The sequence below is a fragment of the Octodon degus genome, unplaced genomic scaffold, assembly GCF_000260255.1.
Source record: "Octodon degus isolate 3935 unplaced genomic scaffold, OctDeg1.0 scaffold00098, whole genome shotgun sequence".
Classification (NCBI taxonomy): Eukaryota; Metazoa; Chordata; class Mammalia; order Rodentia; family Octodontidae; genus Octodon; species Octodon degus.
The window spans coordinates 8,979,832-8,992,156 of record NW_004524674.1 but is presented as its reverse complement, the minus strand read 5'-3'; the positions used below and the strand labels follow the sequence as shown (position 1 = coordinate 8,992,156).

Here is a 12,325-nt window from a genome sequence, read left to right as displayed (position 1 = left end):
TCTCTCTCTCTCTCTCTCTCTCTCTCTCTCTCTCTGTCAAAGATGGGGTCTTAATACATTCTTCAGGCTGCTCTCAAACCCATGGACTCAAAGTAATCTTCCTGCCTCGGCCTCCGAAGTAGCTGGGTCTACAGGTGTGTGCCATCACGCCTGGCTTCTTTGGACTTTAGCGTAGAAGCTAATGATACTGATTTTCAGCCTTTCTACTTATTTCCTAATATTTAAGGGTACAAATAAATCTTGCTTTAGATATGCCCCCTAAATTTTGAAGTGTTATGTTTTTGTTTTCATTAAATTCAAAACTTTTTCCCAGTTTCGTTTTTTTCTGTGACCCATGAGTTACTTATTTAAGAGTTGTAATTTTTCTGAGCATCTTTTTGTTATTGACTTGTAATTTAATTCTCTATGGTCAGAGACCATACCGTGTGTGATTTGGGCATTGCCTTCCTCACCCTTTTTCTGGAATCCAGTTAGATACATATTAGGCTGCTCCATCTTGCCCTCTCTGTTCACTTATGATTGGTGGTTTTTGTTTTTTTTTTTTCTTTTCTCCGTAATAGTTACTGAAAGGGTAGAATTGAAGTCTCTAATTTAATTTGCTTCTATTTTTGACTTCTCTTAGTTTTCGCTTAACATGTTTTAAGGCTCTGCATCTACATCCAGGAATATTATATATTCTTGGTAATTTGGCTATCACTATGCAGGGTCTCTTGTTATTCCTGCTAATATTTCTTATTTTGAGGTTTAGTTTCCTAAAATAGTATTAACCACCTAGCCAGGTTTCTTTTTACTACTCTATCGTCAAACACAGCATTTTATTCAGCCTGGTACTCTTAGCTTATCTGAAAGACATTCTATTGGGATGTGTGTGGTTTTTTTCCTTAATGAATCTGTGTTTTCCATGGAATCTCGAGACATCTGTGTTACCAAAACCTCAGTATTGTTGAGTATAAATATGCTATCTTTCTGCTTGCTGGCTGTCCGTCTCCTCTTCTTTGTTCCGTTTCTGTCAAATACCCTTACCTTATTTTGGATTTCATTTCTATCTTTACATTAACTTTTTCATGCTATAGTTTGACTTACTTGGGTTTTAAACTATATATTTTGAATCGATTGTATCCTATTAATATTAGTGTACTTTTCATAGAATCTTTCAACAGTGTTTTCTACTTTCCCTTTCTGGTCTTGATGATCTTACCGTACAATGTGCTCTTGCATGTAATTGCCATGGTTCTTGAAATTGTTTGCTGATGAACAGCTACATTTAAAATGAAGATAGCGGGCCAGCCAGATAGCTCAGTGGACTAAAGTGCCTGCTTAGGCAGAGCACAGCATCCGGGGTTCAATCCCCAGCCTATCATGCCAGCCCCATCCCTGGGCACACAGAGACAGCGACTGAGACTGGGTGTGGTGGCACACTCCTGTAATTCCACTGCTTGGGAGGCTAAAAACAGGAGAATCACTGTGAGCGTGATCTATGTAGTGAGACCCTGTAGCCCCTGTAGCCCCTGCAGAGGGTGTACCAAATACACTTAAAAAAAAAAAAAAAAAGAGGATAGAGGTATTTTGACATATATTTACACATACAAAATTTCTGTAGTTCATTCTTGAAATAATTTTCTTAGCCCTCAAGAACTTCTTTAGTATTTTTAATAATGAAAATCCAATTTTTTGTTCTTTTTGTCTTAAGAGTCTATTTCATCTTCATTTGTGAAGCATACTGTCACTGGAGGTAGCCCTCTAGGCTTTTAGTGTTTCTTTCAGTGTTTTATTTGCTTGCCTTCAGGTTGCATAATTTCTGATGAGAAGTCTGTTGTCATTCTTGTTTTTGCTTTTGTGTATGTAATTTTCCCCCTGTTAAGATTTTTTTTTTCTTTCTCATTGATTTTTAGCAGTTTGATTCTACGTGATACTGTGTATTTGTGGTGCTTTATTTGTGTTTATTCTGCTTGGCATACACTGAGCTTTTTGAATGTGTATTTTATGCTTTTTGTCGAATTTGGAAGAAATTTGACTATTTCTTCAAATATTATTTTTGCTCCACTTCTTTTTATCAGATTCCCATTTTATATTCATATTTACAGGTGTTTCAATCTACCTGATATTTTTCCATGCTCTGTTCATTTTTCCCAGCCCTTTTCACATATATGTGAGATATATACACACACACACACACACACACACACACACACACACACACACACACATTTTCATTCCACTTGGGTCGGTTAGTCCTGGTTTGGACCTTTTCAGGGTTTTCATTCTTTTTGTTTTGCATTTTTATTCTTTCTCTTTATGTTGTTTGTGTTTTCCTTCACATCTGTGAACCTGTCTATGACATCTGCAGCAGCAGGTCCTGCTGCAGGGTCCTGACTGGCTGGTCCATCATGTCTGTCACTTAAGCCCTGATTCTGTTGCTCGTTGTTCTCCTGCTCACACTTTCCTGTTTCTCTCACTGTGTTTCTTTGCCTGCATGCATTTTCCTAAGGTGCCTTTGTGTTTTGGAGGTCTGCTCTTAAGAGATTAGCGCAGGAGGGGAGTAACGTCCAGCGCGTGAAAGCCACTCTGCCTGGCTCCTTAGGGCTGGAGTCTGCGTCCCAGCCCAGCACTGATTTCCCTGTAGTCTTGGACAGTGTTTTCTAATAGGTGGACTTCAGTTTCTCCATCTTACAGGAAAGGGTTTGGTGATTTAGTGCTTTGTAGCATGTAGCTTGGACTTCACTGTGCTCAGCTCATGAAATTTCTAGTAAATGCACTGAACAGGCACAAAGCACACCTTAAAGATGTGGGGGCATGGGAGGTGCGCCCCACTGCCCCGTTTCAGAGCTGCTGCAGCGTGTGACAGTGCACATGTGGAAAACCAGCGTCAGCTTGGGAGGCCGGGACTCCCGCCAGCCACGACTCCCTCTGCCCCAGGCACCACACTGAGCCCTTTCTGTGTCATCTCCAGATTCCTGCCAGGCAGTGTGTCTGTCCCCATTTTCCCAGATGTTGAAGTTGAGGCTTTGTAGGCATAGGCAGTTATGTAAAGAAGACCCAGGATTTGGTGCACGCCTGAGTCCGAAAGGTCACGTTTCACTTGTACCCCGCACTGGTTTTCATCCTGTCACCAGCTTCTTTCCTCTCAAGATAACACACTCTTCCTGTTGGGTCCACAGCTGACAATGAAAACAACATCACCTCCAACCAGTCCCGATCGCCCCCTGCTGTTGTGGAAGAGAAGTGGAAACCTCAGGGCCAGAGGAACAGTGCCAATAACAGTAGGTGTCCTGGGTCGAGGTGGGCCCAGGGTTCACAGAGGTCTGGGCAGCTTCCATCTGATTTTTCCTCCCCATGATTCCTGCGGTCTGAGTCTCCTGTGAGGACACATGGTGGCGCACAAGTTTCCAAAGCTCTTTTTTAAAAAATATGTATGTGGTATAGGTTTTCACTATGTAGCTCAGACTCATAGTGCTCCTCCTGTCTCAGCCTCCCCAGCACGGGGATTACAGGCGTGCACTATCACACCCTGCTTGGTGGTCAGCTTGGTGCGCCTGGGCATGCAGAGCCAGCACGGCATGCAGTACCAGAGATCAAACCCAGGTCCTTGCACTTGCCTAGGCAGGCGCTTAGACCTCTGAGCTACCTCCATAGCCCTAAAGACCTCACTTTTAGGAATTCTTAATGCACAAGATGAATAGGAGGCCCAAGGAAAGGAGGTAATATTTCATGGTCAGAAAGTCCTGTTAGACTCAGAATAGAACCCACCTTTCCATAATTTTCTTTTGACTTGTTTCTGAAACCAGCTTTACATATTTTTTTGAAGTGTCCCAGGGCCGGTGAAATAGCTGAGCAGACTAAGCGCCTGCTTATCTAAAGTGCAGGGACCGGACTGGCCCTGCCCCCAGGCACACTGAGTCTGACACTAAGTCTGGGCGTGGTGGTGCATGCCTGTAATCCCAGCGCTGGGGAGGCTGAAAACAGGAGGATCACTATGAGTCCAAGCTGTATAGTGAGACCCTGTACCAAATATATTTTTTAAAAAAGATTCTCGTTTTAGTGGTGATTCCTCTTGTTCCTGTATTTTCTTCAGACGTCAAAGCGGATGGCATACATGGTAAATATGTTGCATACATATCAACACTATGCTGTTCCCATGCCCCTGGCAGCCATTAGTAATCAATCATAGAACTTCTTTTCTCTGTAAGACCACTTTGTGTTAAACATAGCACCAGTGTGTGTGAAAGATGAAATTCATGTATCATTCCTAACCTGAGATGTTTTACATATTAGGCTGCTACTAGACGAAGCAGTCTTGAACACCAGAATTAACCCCATCTCTTTGTGTTCCCTGCCAGCCACGACCAGTGGTTTAACGTCCAACAGCATGATCCCTGAGAAGGAGCGGCAGAACATCGCAGAGCGGCTGCTGCGGGTCATGTGTGCTGACCTAGGCGCCCTCAGTGTGGTCAGCGGGAAGGAGTTCCTCAAGTTCGCCCAGACCTTGGTAGACAGTGGTGCCCGCTATGGGGCCTTTTCAGTCACTGAGATCTTGGGCAACTTCAACACGCTGGCACTGAAGCACCTGCCACGCATGTACAACCAGGTGAAGGTGAAAGTGACATGTGCCTTGGGCAGCAATGCGTGCCTGGGCATCGGTGTCACCTGCCACTCTCAGAGTGTTGGCCCAGACTCCTGCTACATCCTCACAGCCTACCAGGCTGAGGGGAACCACATCAAGAGCTATGTGCTGGGTGTCAAGGGTGCAGACATTCGTGACAGTGGCGACCTGGTGCACCACTGGGTACAAAATGTGCTGTCAGAGTTCGTGATGTCAGAGATCAGGACAGTGTACGTGACGGACTGCCGGGTGAGTGCGTCCGCCTTCTCCAAGGCCGGCATGTGCCTTCGCTGCTCAGCCTGTGCCTTGAACTCAGTGGTGCAGAGTGTGCTGAGCAAGCGGACGCTGCAGGCCCGCAGCATGCACGAGGTCATCGAGCTGCTGAACGTGTGTGAGGACCTGGCGGGCTCGACGGGCCTCGCCAAGGAGACCTTTGGGTCTCTGGAGGAGACGTCGCCACCACCCTGCTGGAACTCGGTGACAGACTCGCTGCTCTTGGTGCATGAGCGCTATGAGCAGATCTGTGAGTTCTACAGCCGAGCCAAGAAGATGAACCTCATCCAGAGCCTCAACAAGCACCTGCTCAGCAACCTGGCCGCCATCCTCACCCCGGTGAAGCAGGCAGTCATCGAGCTGAGCAATGAGAGCCAGCCCACCCTGCAGCTGGTGCTGCCCACCTATGTCCGGCTGGAGAAGCTGTTCACAGCCAAGGCCAATGATGCGGGCACCGTCAGCAAGCTGTGCCACCTCTTCCTGGAGGCGCTCAAGGAGAACTTCAAGGTGCACCCGGCCCACAAGGTGGCCATGATCCTGGACCCGCAGCAGAAGCTCCGGCCTGTGCCGCCCTACCAGCACGAGGAGATCATCGGGAAGGTCTGTGAGCTCATCAGCGAGGTGAAGGAGTCCTGGGCTGAGGAGGCTGACCTTGAGCCCGCCACCAAGAAGCCGCGCACCGCCGCTGGGGAGCACCCCGCGGCCCAGGAGGATGATCGCCTGGGGAAGAGCGAGGTGTACGACTACCTGCAGGAGCCCCTCTTTCAGGCCACCCCAGATCTCTTCCAGTACTGGTCCTGTGTGACCCAAAAGCACACAAAGCTTGCCAAGCTCGCCTTCTGGCTGCTGGCTGTCCCGGCTGTGGGGGCGCGGAGCGGGTGTGTCAGCATGTGTGAACAAGCGCTCCTCATCAAGAGGAGGCGGCTGCTCAGTCCAGAAGACATGAACAAACTCATGTTCCTGAAATCCAACATGCTTTAAGACTGGGCTTCAGGAAAGTAGAAAAACGAAACATAAAAAAGCAAACAAAAGGCGAACATTAGAAAAACACGTAACACTGTCACAAAGAAAAGGAATTTAAGTTCTAAACACTGTGGACCTCATTCTAAATGCCCCCTGGAAACTTAAGTGCTTCTTTTCAGTGTGTGTGTGTGTGTGTGTGTGTGTGCATGTGTCCACACCCACACATGTGCGCGTGTCTGAACACGTGTGCCATAGGCGTGGGGCTTTGTGCTCATCTGTGCAGCCAGAGAAATCTCCACATGCGTGCACACACACACAACCCTGGTGCATGCACATGTGCCTGCTCAAAGACGCGTGTGCATGGGACTGGGCATGCCAGGAAAGCCACGAGACTGGGAAAGAGGGAGAAGTTTCGCCTTTTCTAGGGAAGGGGCTCTAAAGACTCTGTTTTTCAGGTGTGCAGATTGGGAGAAATGTTGAAACGTTCAGGCAGCTGAGATCTGAAGTGACTTGACATCCCGTCCTCTGCCCCTGCCGCCCCGCCCCACCCCGCAGCCCCCCCACCCTAACAGCACCTGCCCCCCGCCCTAGCTGCTCTGCCGTGGATTCTCCAAACTGCATCCAATGGACAGTTTCTGCACTGGACTTTGTTTCTCGTTCACCTTCAGGGCATTGAGCTGCTGCCTTTGCGATCACCCTTGGGTGTCCGCAGGCAGCCGCCTTAGAAACACACCTATCTCCCCCAAATCAGGAAAGGAGACTTTAAGACTATAAAGCTGACATTTTTCTTTTTAATATAAGAGAGAAAGAAAAAGAGACATTTTTCAGAGAAGTATAGATAACTGTCTCCACTCAGTTTTTTTCCTAACGTTTTGGCAGTTTTTACCTTTTGGGGGATTCATTTTACCTTTTTTCCAATTTGCGTTTGACTCTGCTAGGAGGCACTGAATGTCTATAACTTATGTTTCGGAGTGTTTGGGTTTTTTTACTTATCCTTTTCGTTCCTCACGTCACACTGTAAACTAGCTCATCTCAGTGGTATATTCAGTATCCTAAGGTTTTTATCAGCCTTCCCTGTATAGTCCGGTTTTCCTGTTCTCAGTCAGACAAGACATGTGCTGTCTGGAGACTAAGGGAGGTGGAAGGGTCGTGGGTTCCTCATGTGGGGTTTGGTGGAAGCTCTGTGGGCAGCACATGGGGTCTCCTGAGTGTGAGCGAAAGCGCCACCTCCTGGTTTGTGTGTCTGGTACCAGGAGCATCTGGCTTCTGTTCCGAGTGCCCTCCACTCCTCGCCACATCCCCACCCTTCCGGCCCCTTGGGACTCCTGAGTTGATCTATATTCAAGGCAGCCACATCCCAGACCCAGTGTCTCCCTACTTCCCAGTGTTCCTTCAGGTAGTCGGCAGCCCTCAGGGGTCCCCATGGGCACCATCCAAAACCAACCAGGACAGCAGGTGAGCTTGGTGCCCTGCAGGCTAAACAGTTGGTGTTCTGCAAGTGGACACCTTCTACACAATGCTGTGATGGGGTATCTAGGCCCCTCTCCTGATTCTCCAGCCATGAGCAACTGAGGTTCTCCTCAGAAGATCCCATTCTTTCCAAGAGAGAAAGATCAGCTCAACCCCACCCCTAGTGAATAAGGAGCTGGTGGTCCCCTGTCCCTCAGGTAGCTGTGTCCATGGGATAAGGATGGTTGTGCTTCAGGCACCTGAGAATGACCACCATTGTGGGGGCTGTTTGCAAAGTCACCTTCTGCCACTGTGTGGGTTGGCTAAGTGGACCCCCCCCCATGCACCCTATAATAAAGCATTGTTCAACTGTGAGATACCTCGACTACAAAAAGCACTGTACCATAGCCCTCTCCTCTGGGGCCCTGGCAGGATGGGAGTAAAGTTGGTTTAAAACTCAAGGCTTAAGCATCGTGATCTTGGGCCCAGAACCCTGTCTTTGGAGGCCAAGCCTGTACTCTTCACCTCATGAAACTAACCCAGCTCTCCCTGCAGCACTGGACATACTGAAATGGGCCTTAGTGGGCCATTGCCACAATTGCCTCAGCAAGCCATGGACCCAGGCTGGCTCCTCTCCTAGAGAACTTGCTCTAGGTGTTTCTTCTGCGTTGCCAACTCCTACCACTACCACCAGAACAGCCTCCATCCACAGTGGAGCAGGAACAGGGAGAATCCAGACGGGAACCAAATGTCACTTCCTCACAAATATGAAACATTGGCAGATTCTTTGACGAGACCTTTGGAATTCTGGAAGGTGGGCTCTGGGTTGCCGATTGACAGATGTTTCTTACCAATTTTGCTTGACTGCTGGATGGGATGATTGCAACTTGGCACTCTTAGCCACACTGGAAGGACGGGAGCTGCCCGTTTGGGTTGTCAGTGAAAGCAGAGCCAGTTATGTTGCCCGGGCTGACACTAAGCCAGTGAATTACAAAACCAGCAGCCATACCTACATACACAGAGCACTTGGTGGTCTCCTCATCAGGGCATGAGATCCTTGCCCTCCAGAATGAAAATTAGAGTAAGTCATACTTACTGGAAGTAGCCAAAATTAGGTTGTCCACTTAAATAACTCAGTTCTTTTGCACCTCAGTTCAGTACTTAGGCTCAGCTTGCCTCCACAGGTTTCCTGTAAATGCTGTCAGGTCTGCAGAAATCTGCCCCCTGGGGCTTCCTTGTCTATCTAGCTAGCACAGTAGCAGGCAGTCATTTCTCTCCTGCAACCTATGGTTCCCCAGAAACTGGTGTCACCAACAGGAAAGGCTGTGTGCCAGGTGCCCCCTTGGCCTGCTTTCTCATGCAGGCTATTACCATGGTGCAAATCCTGCTCCGACAGGCAGCTTAACAAAACCCAAAGACCACACAGGTCCGCCCCCTGCCCCATTATTTCTAGCAATATCCACCTTACCAAATTTCCAGCTCATCCAAAGGACTAAGATGGGCTCTTCCAGTTCATCTCCTGCTACCTGGCCTGGCCTTAACCTTCAGAAAGGTTTTGTCATCTGCCCACAGTGCTGTGACTACCATAAGTCTCTTCCACAGGCCTTTGGGAGTTGGGAGACCAGGAAGTTGGACCATTTCTGTCATACCTTTGCAAGTTAAAGTGGCTGCCTGCTGACCTGTATACAGCTTACCTCAAGCTGAGTGATTTCCATGACAGAAACAGCTTTTGTTTCTCAACATCCATGGACCCAAGAAGGAAGTGGAGAAAATACACTTCTGCTCAGCGTAGCGTTTCCCCCTCTGTGGTCATCAACAGAGCCAAGCCAAGGACTGCAGTCCCTCGGATTTTCATTAACCTGAGGCTCTCAGGTCTACCAGGAGGATGGCTTATCCTGACTGTGGATCATGCAAGCATCCCAGCACAGCTCCATGTGCCTAGGTCAGGTCCCTCTCTGATGGCATTTAGGAACCAAAAACTGGTGCCACCTGAGAAAACTTGTCTGCTCTTCATTTCTGTGGGTTCGCACACAGAAGGCCACCTGTTGCATCACAATTCAGGACATGTCCCCACCATCCTGTTTAATGGCTTCTTACTTGGCAGCAGGAAGAATGCACCAAGGTTTCCTGGCAAGGAGAGAAGGGCAGCCAGTGGACAGATGGGGAGTCGTGGATCTCTAGAAGTCCAGGAGGGAATTTTAGCACCAGCCCCCTGGTCTGCTGAGGGTCATCTCTGGCAATTTGACCTGTTACTGCTTGCACTTTTCTAGGAACACCAGAGAATTCTGCAGGACATTTGCCACCTTGAAGCCAAGACCTCTGCCTTTGGGAGTCCCCTGTTAACACCTGCTTTCCTAGGCTTGGGTTTGTCTCCTCAAAGAGTGGGCTCCTGGAGAGACACCAGAGGTGCTGCATGTACTGTGTGGGGCCGCAGAGTAACCAGGAGGTTTGCAGTGGAGCCAGGACAAAGGTGGAAATCAGAAACCTGTGAGATGCTCAGCAGGGTCATCAGGACTATCATCGCGGCGCTGTGCTTGAAGAGGCCGGGCCGAGGGCGTGGTGGGCGGCCTCCTTATCCTATAAGCTGAACCAAATTCCAAGCTTCGCCCTGGCCTTGGGAATGTGGCAATCACGCTATCTCTGGGATGTATTAGAGGACTCCTGGGAAGGCCGTAGTTCTGATGGAACCGAGCGACTGCACGAAGCTCAGGCTGTGCCCTGGAGACAGCAGACGGGCTCTGGTCCCTGCCCTGCCGGCCCTACCCCCGCTGGGCAGTGGGTGATGAGAGAAGAGAGCTGCCCCTCTTCACTGTGGCTAATGATTGCTAGGCCAGTTATGGTGAACCAATGATAACGGTGTTTTCCCTCTTTAGTTTCCCTCCAGGTCTCCCCTTTGCAGGACTCCCGGGGGGGATTTTGTTGTTCTTTTCTTTGGTTTCTTCCTCTCTCATTTGGGTCTAAAGATCGGGAGAGCCCTGGCTTCTGCCCAAGGAGCCCCGCGTTTTCTATATGAGAAGGCGCTTGCTCACCCGCAGGGGGATAAAGGAGCAGCTCTGAGTCGCTGTGTGCCGCCCTCAGGCCCCCGCCCGGGTCGTGGGCACTGCACTGACAATTCAGCTCCTGTACCAAGGATTCGCCAGGTTTGCATCTGGGCATTAGCGTCACGACCCTGCAGGGTCTGGCCCACCCAAGCATCCCACTGGGCACCTTGATTCTTCGAACCAAAGTTCCTTAAAGGGGCCCAGCCCAACCTTGTCCACAACCTCAGGAGCCTGGGATTTCTGTGGCACAGCCTGAAATCCTGGTTGGCACAGACCACGGAGTCTGAGACCCACCAGAAGGAACGGCTCCTCCCGCAACCCAGCGCCAACCCGTCTCTGCCTAGGGCCTCCGGCTGCCCAGCCAGGATGGGTGGCTTCCCGAGGGGCAGGCGAAAAACTCATGGACCGACACGGGCTGAGCCTTGCAGTCAGGAGAGAGAGAGAGCCCTGCGGCAGGGACGTCCGCAGCCCAAGCGTCAGGAAATCATTTTGTACAACCACCCGGAGCAGAGATATTTTTTAAGAAGCGTAAATTATTTTCAGTTTTCTGACCCTACCTTTTTCTTTTCCCCACAACTTCACGTCAGTGACTCATTCACGTCAGGTAAATCTCGAGAACGCCTTGGTGCCCCCTCCTGCCTGCCCACCCCCACTCAGAAACCATGTGCGTGTGCCCCTCGCCCCTTCTCAGTAGTTACGACGTTCTAGGCAATACCATAGGCACATCTGACTGTGTCTCTCTCTTCGAGTGCAAGAAACTCAAGTCATCTTAAAAAAATTTACAAAAAAGCAAACACAAAAAAAAATAATATCTTTTTTAGGCCAGAGTTTTCTACAGGTATTAATGAATATTTTTCTTAATCCTTATAAGTTTTATGTGTTTAATATTTCTTAATACCGGTAGCATTAATTTATACTTTTGTAGCAACACAATATTTTTATAAACAGCCAGTGCTTGGCTCAAGTCTCCACGGGGGTTTATGCAGGGCCACCTTGGGACCCTGTGTACCATGTACTGTATTTAAAAAATAAAAAGTTACCTAGTGTCACACTCGCTGTGTTAACAAGAGATGTTGTTGGCAGTCTCCTTGATTGTTGGTGTGCATCCAACTGTTCGCAAGGAGTCACATTGCATGGGGGTTGAGTTGACAGTTCTTGTGACATGTAGACCCCCGAGACCAAACTTGAGGGTTTATTTAGGGTTTTGTGTGTGTCCTTTGGGTTTTTGTTTCATTTTGTTTTGGTACCGTTTCTCCATTTACAGCCAAATCAGTTTCATGATGTGTAAACCTTCTACTGATGTCAAATGGAGGAAAGGATCAGAAACACAAATTTTTTTTACAAAGTAATAAAATTTAAAACTGAGCTGTTTAAATGTCGCTGTTTTTACCTGTCTGTTCTTGTCCAAAAGTGGACATTCTCTGGGAGGAGAGTTCCACCCGGTTCCTTCAGTCGCCCAAAGCCCCAGCCCAGGATTCTGTACCCCACTGGCACCCTGAATTTTCACAATGTTATTCCCAGTTGGTCGATGCCAAGGCAAAAGGACATCCTTTTAATGGTTAGAGAGCATCAGTTGCTTAAATGAGTTCATGTCAGTGTTGTATTTATGGTTTTACAATAAAATGACCTTTAGGAAGATGCGCTGTGCAGTTTTTTATTCCCCCCCTTGGGCTTGCGGTTGGGCTCTGCCACCCAGTTAGTAGGGCGCCTGCAGGAGCTGGGTGAGGCGAGGACACTTGTCACCCCTTCTCTATGAGCCATTGGCCATCTGTGGCAGCAGATCCAGCTCAGCCGTTGTTTGATACCTGGGGAGGGCCACGGCCCTGGAGGAGGGGACCTCTGAACACCTGGGTGAGGAGTCTCACCTGTGGCAGGAAGGATGAGTTTGACCTGCATGCTGCAGGCCCAGTGTCTGAAGGCACACGAATGCCTGACCCTGTGATCATCTGAGGGACTCTGGAGTACCTTGGGCTTCCCACATGATCTGTGTGTTTGCCAT

General features: G+C 48.9%; 1 protein-coding gene across 6 annotated transcripts in view; it reads left to right on the top strand.

The window, feature by feature from the left end:
* The window catches only part of Znf618 (zinc finger protein 618), a 174,960-nt gene extending 162,996 nt beyond the window's left edge, over positions 1–11,964 (top strand). For all 6 annotated transcript variants that reach the window (XM_023723298.1, XM_004638477.3, XM_023723296.1 and 3 more), the window contains 2 exons: positions 3,159–3,260; positions 4,338–11,964. In XM_023723298.1, the coding sequence (XP_023579066.1) occupies positions 3,159–3,260; positions 4,338–5,854 (1,619 nt within the window). In that variant the 3' untranslated portion in view covers positions 5,855–11,964. The remainder of the gene's footprint in view (positions 1–3,158; positions 3,261–4,337) is intronic.
* The last annotated feature ends 361 nt before the right edge of the window (positions 11,965–12,325 follow it).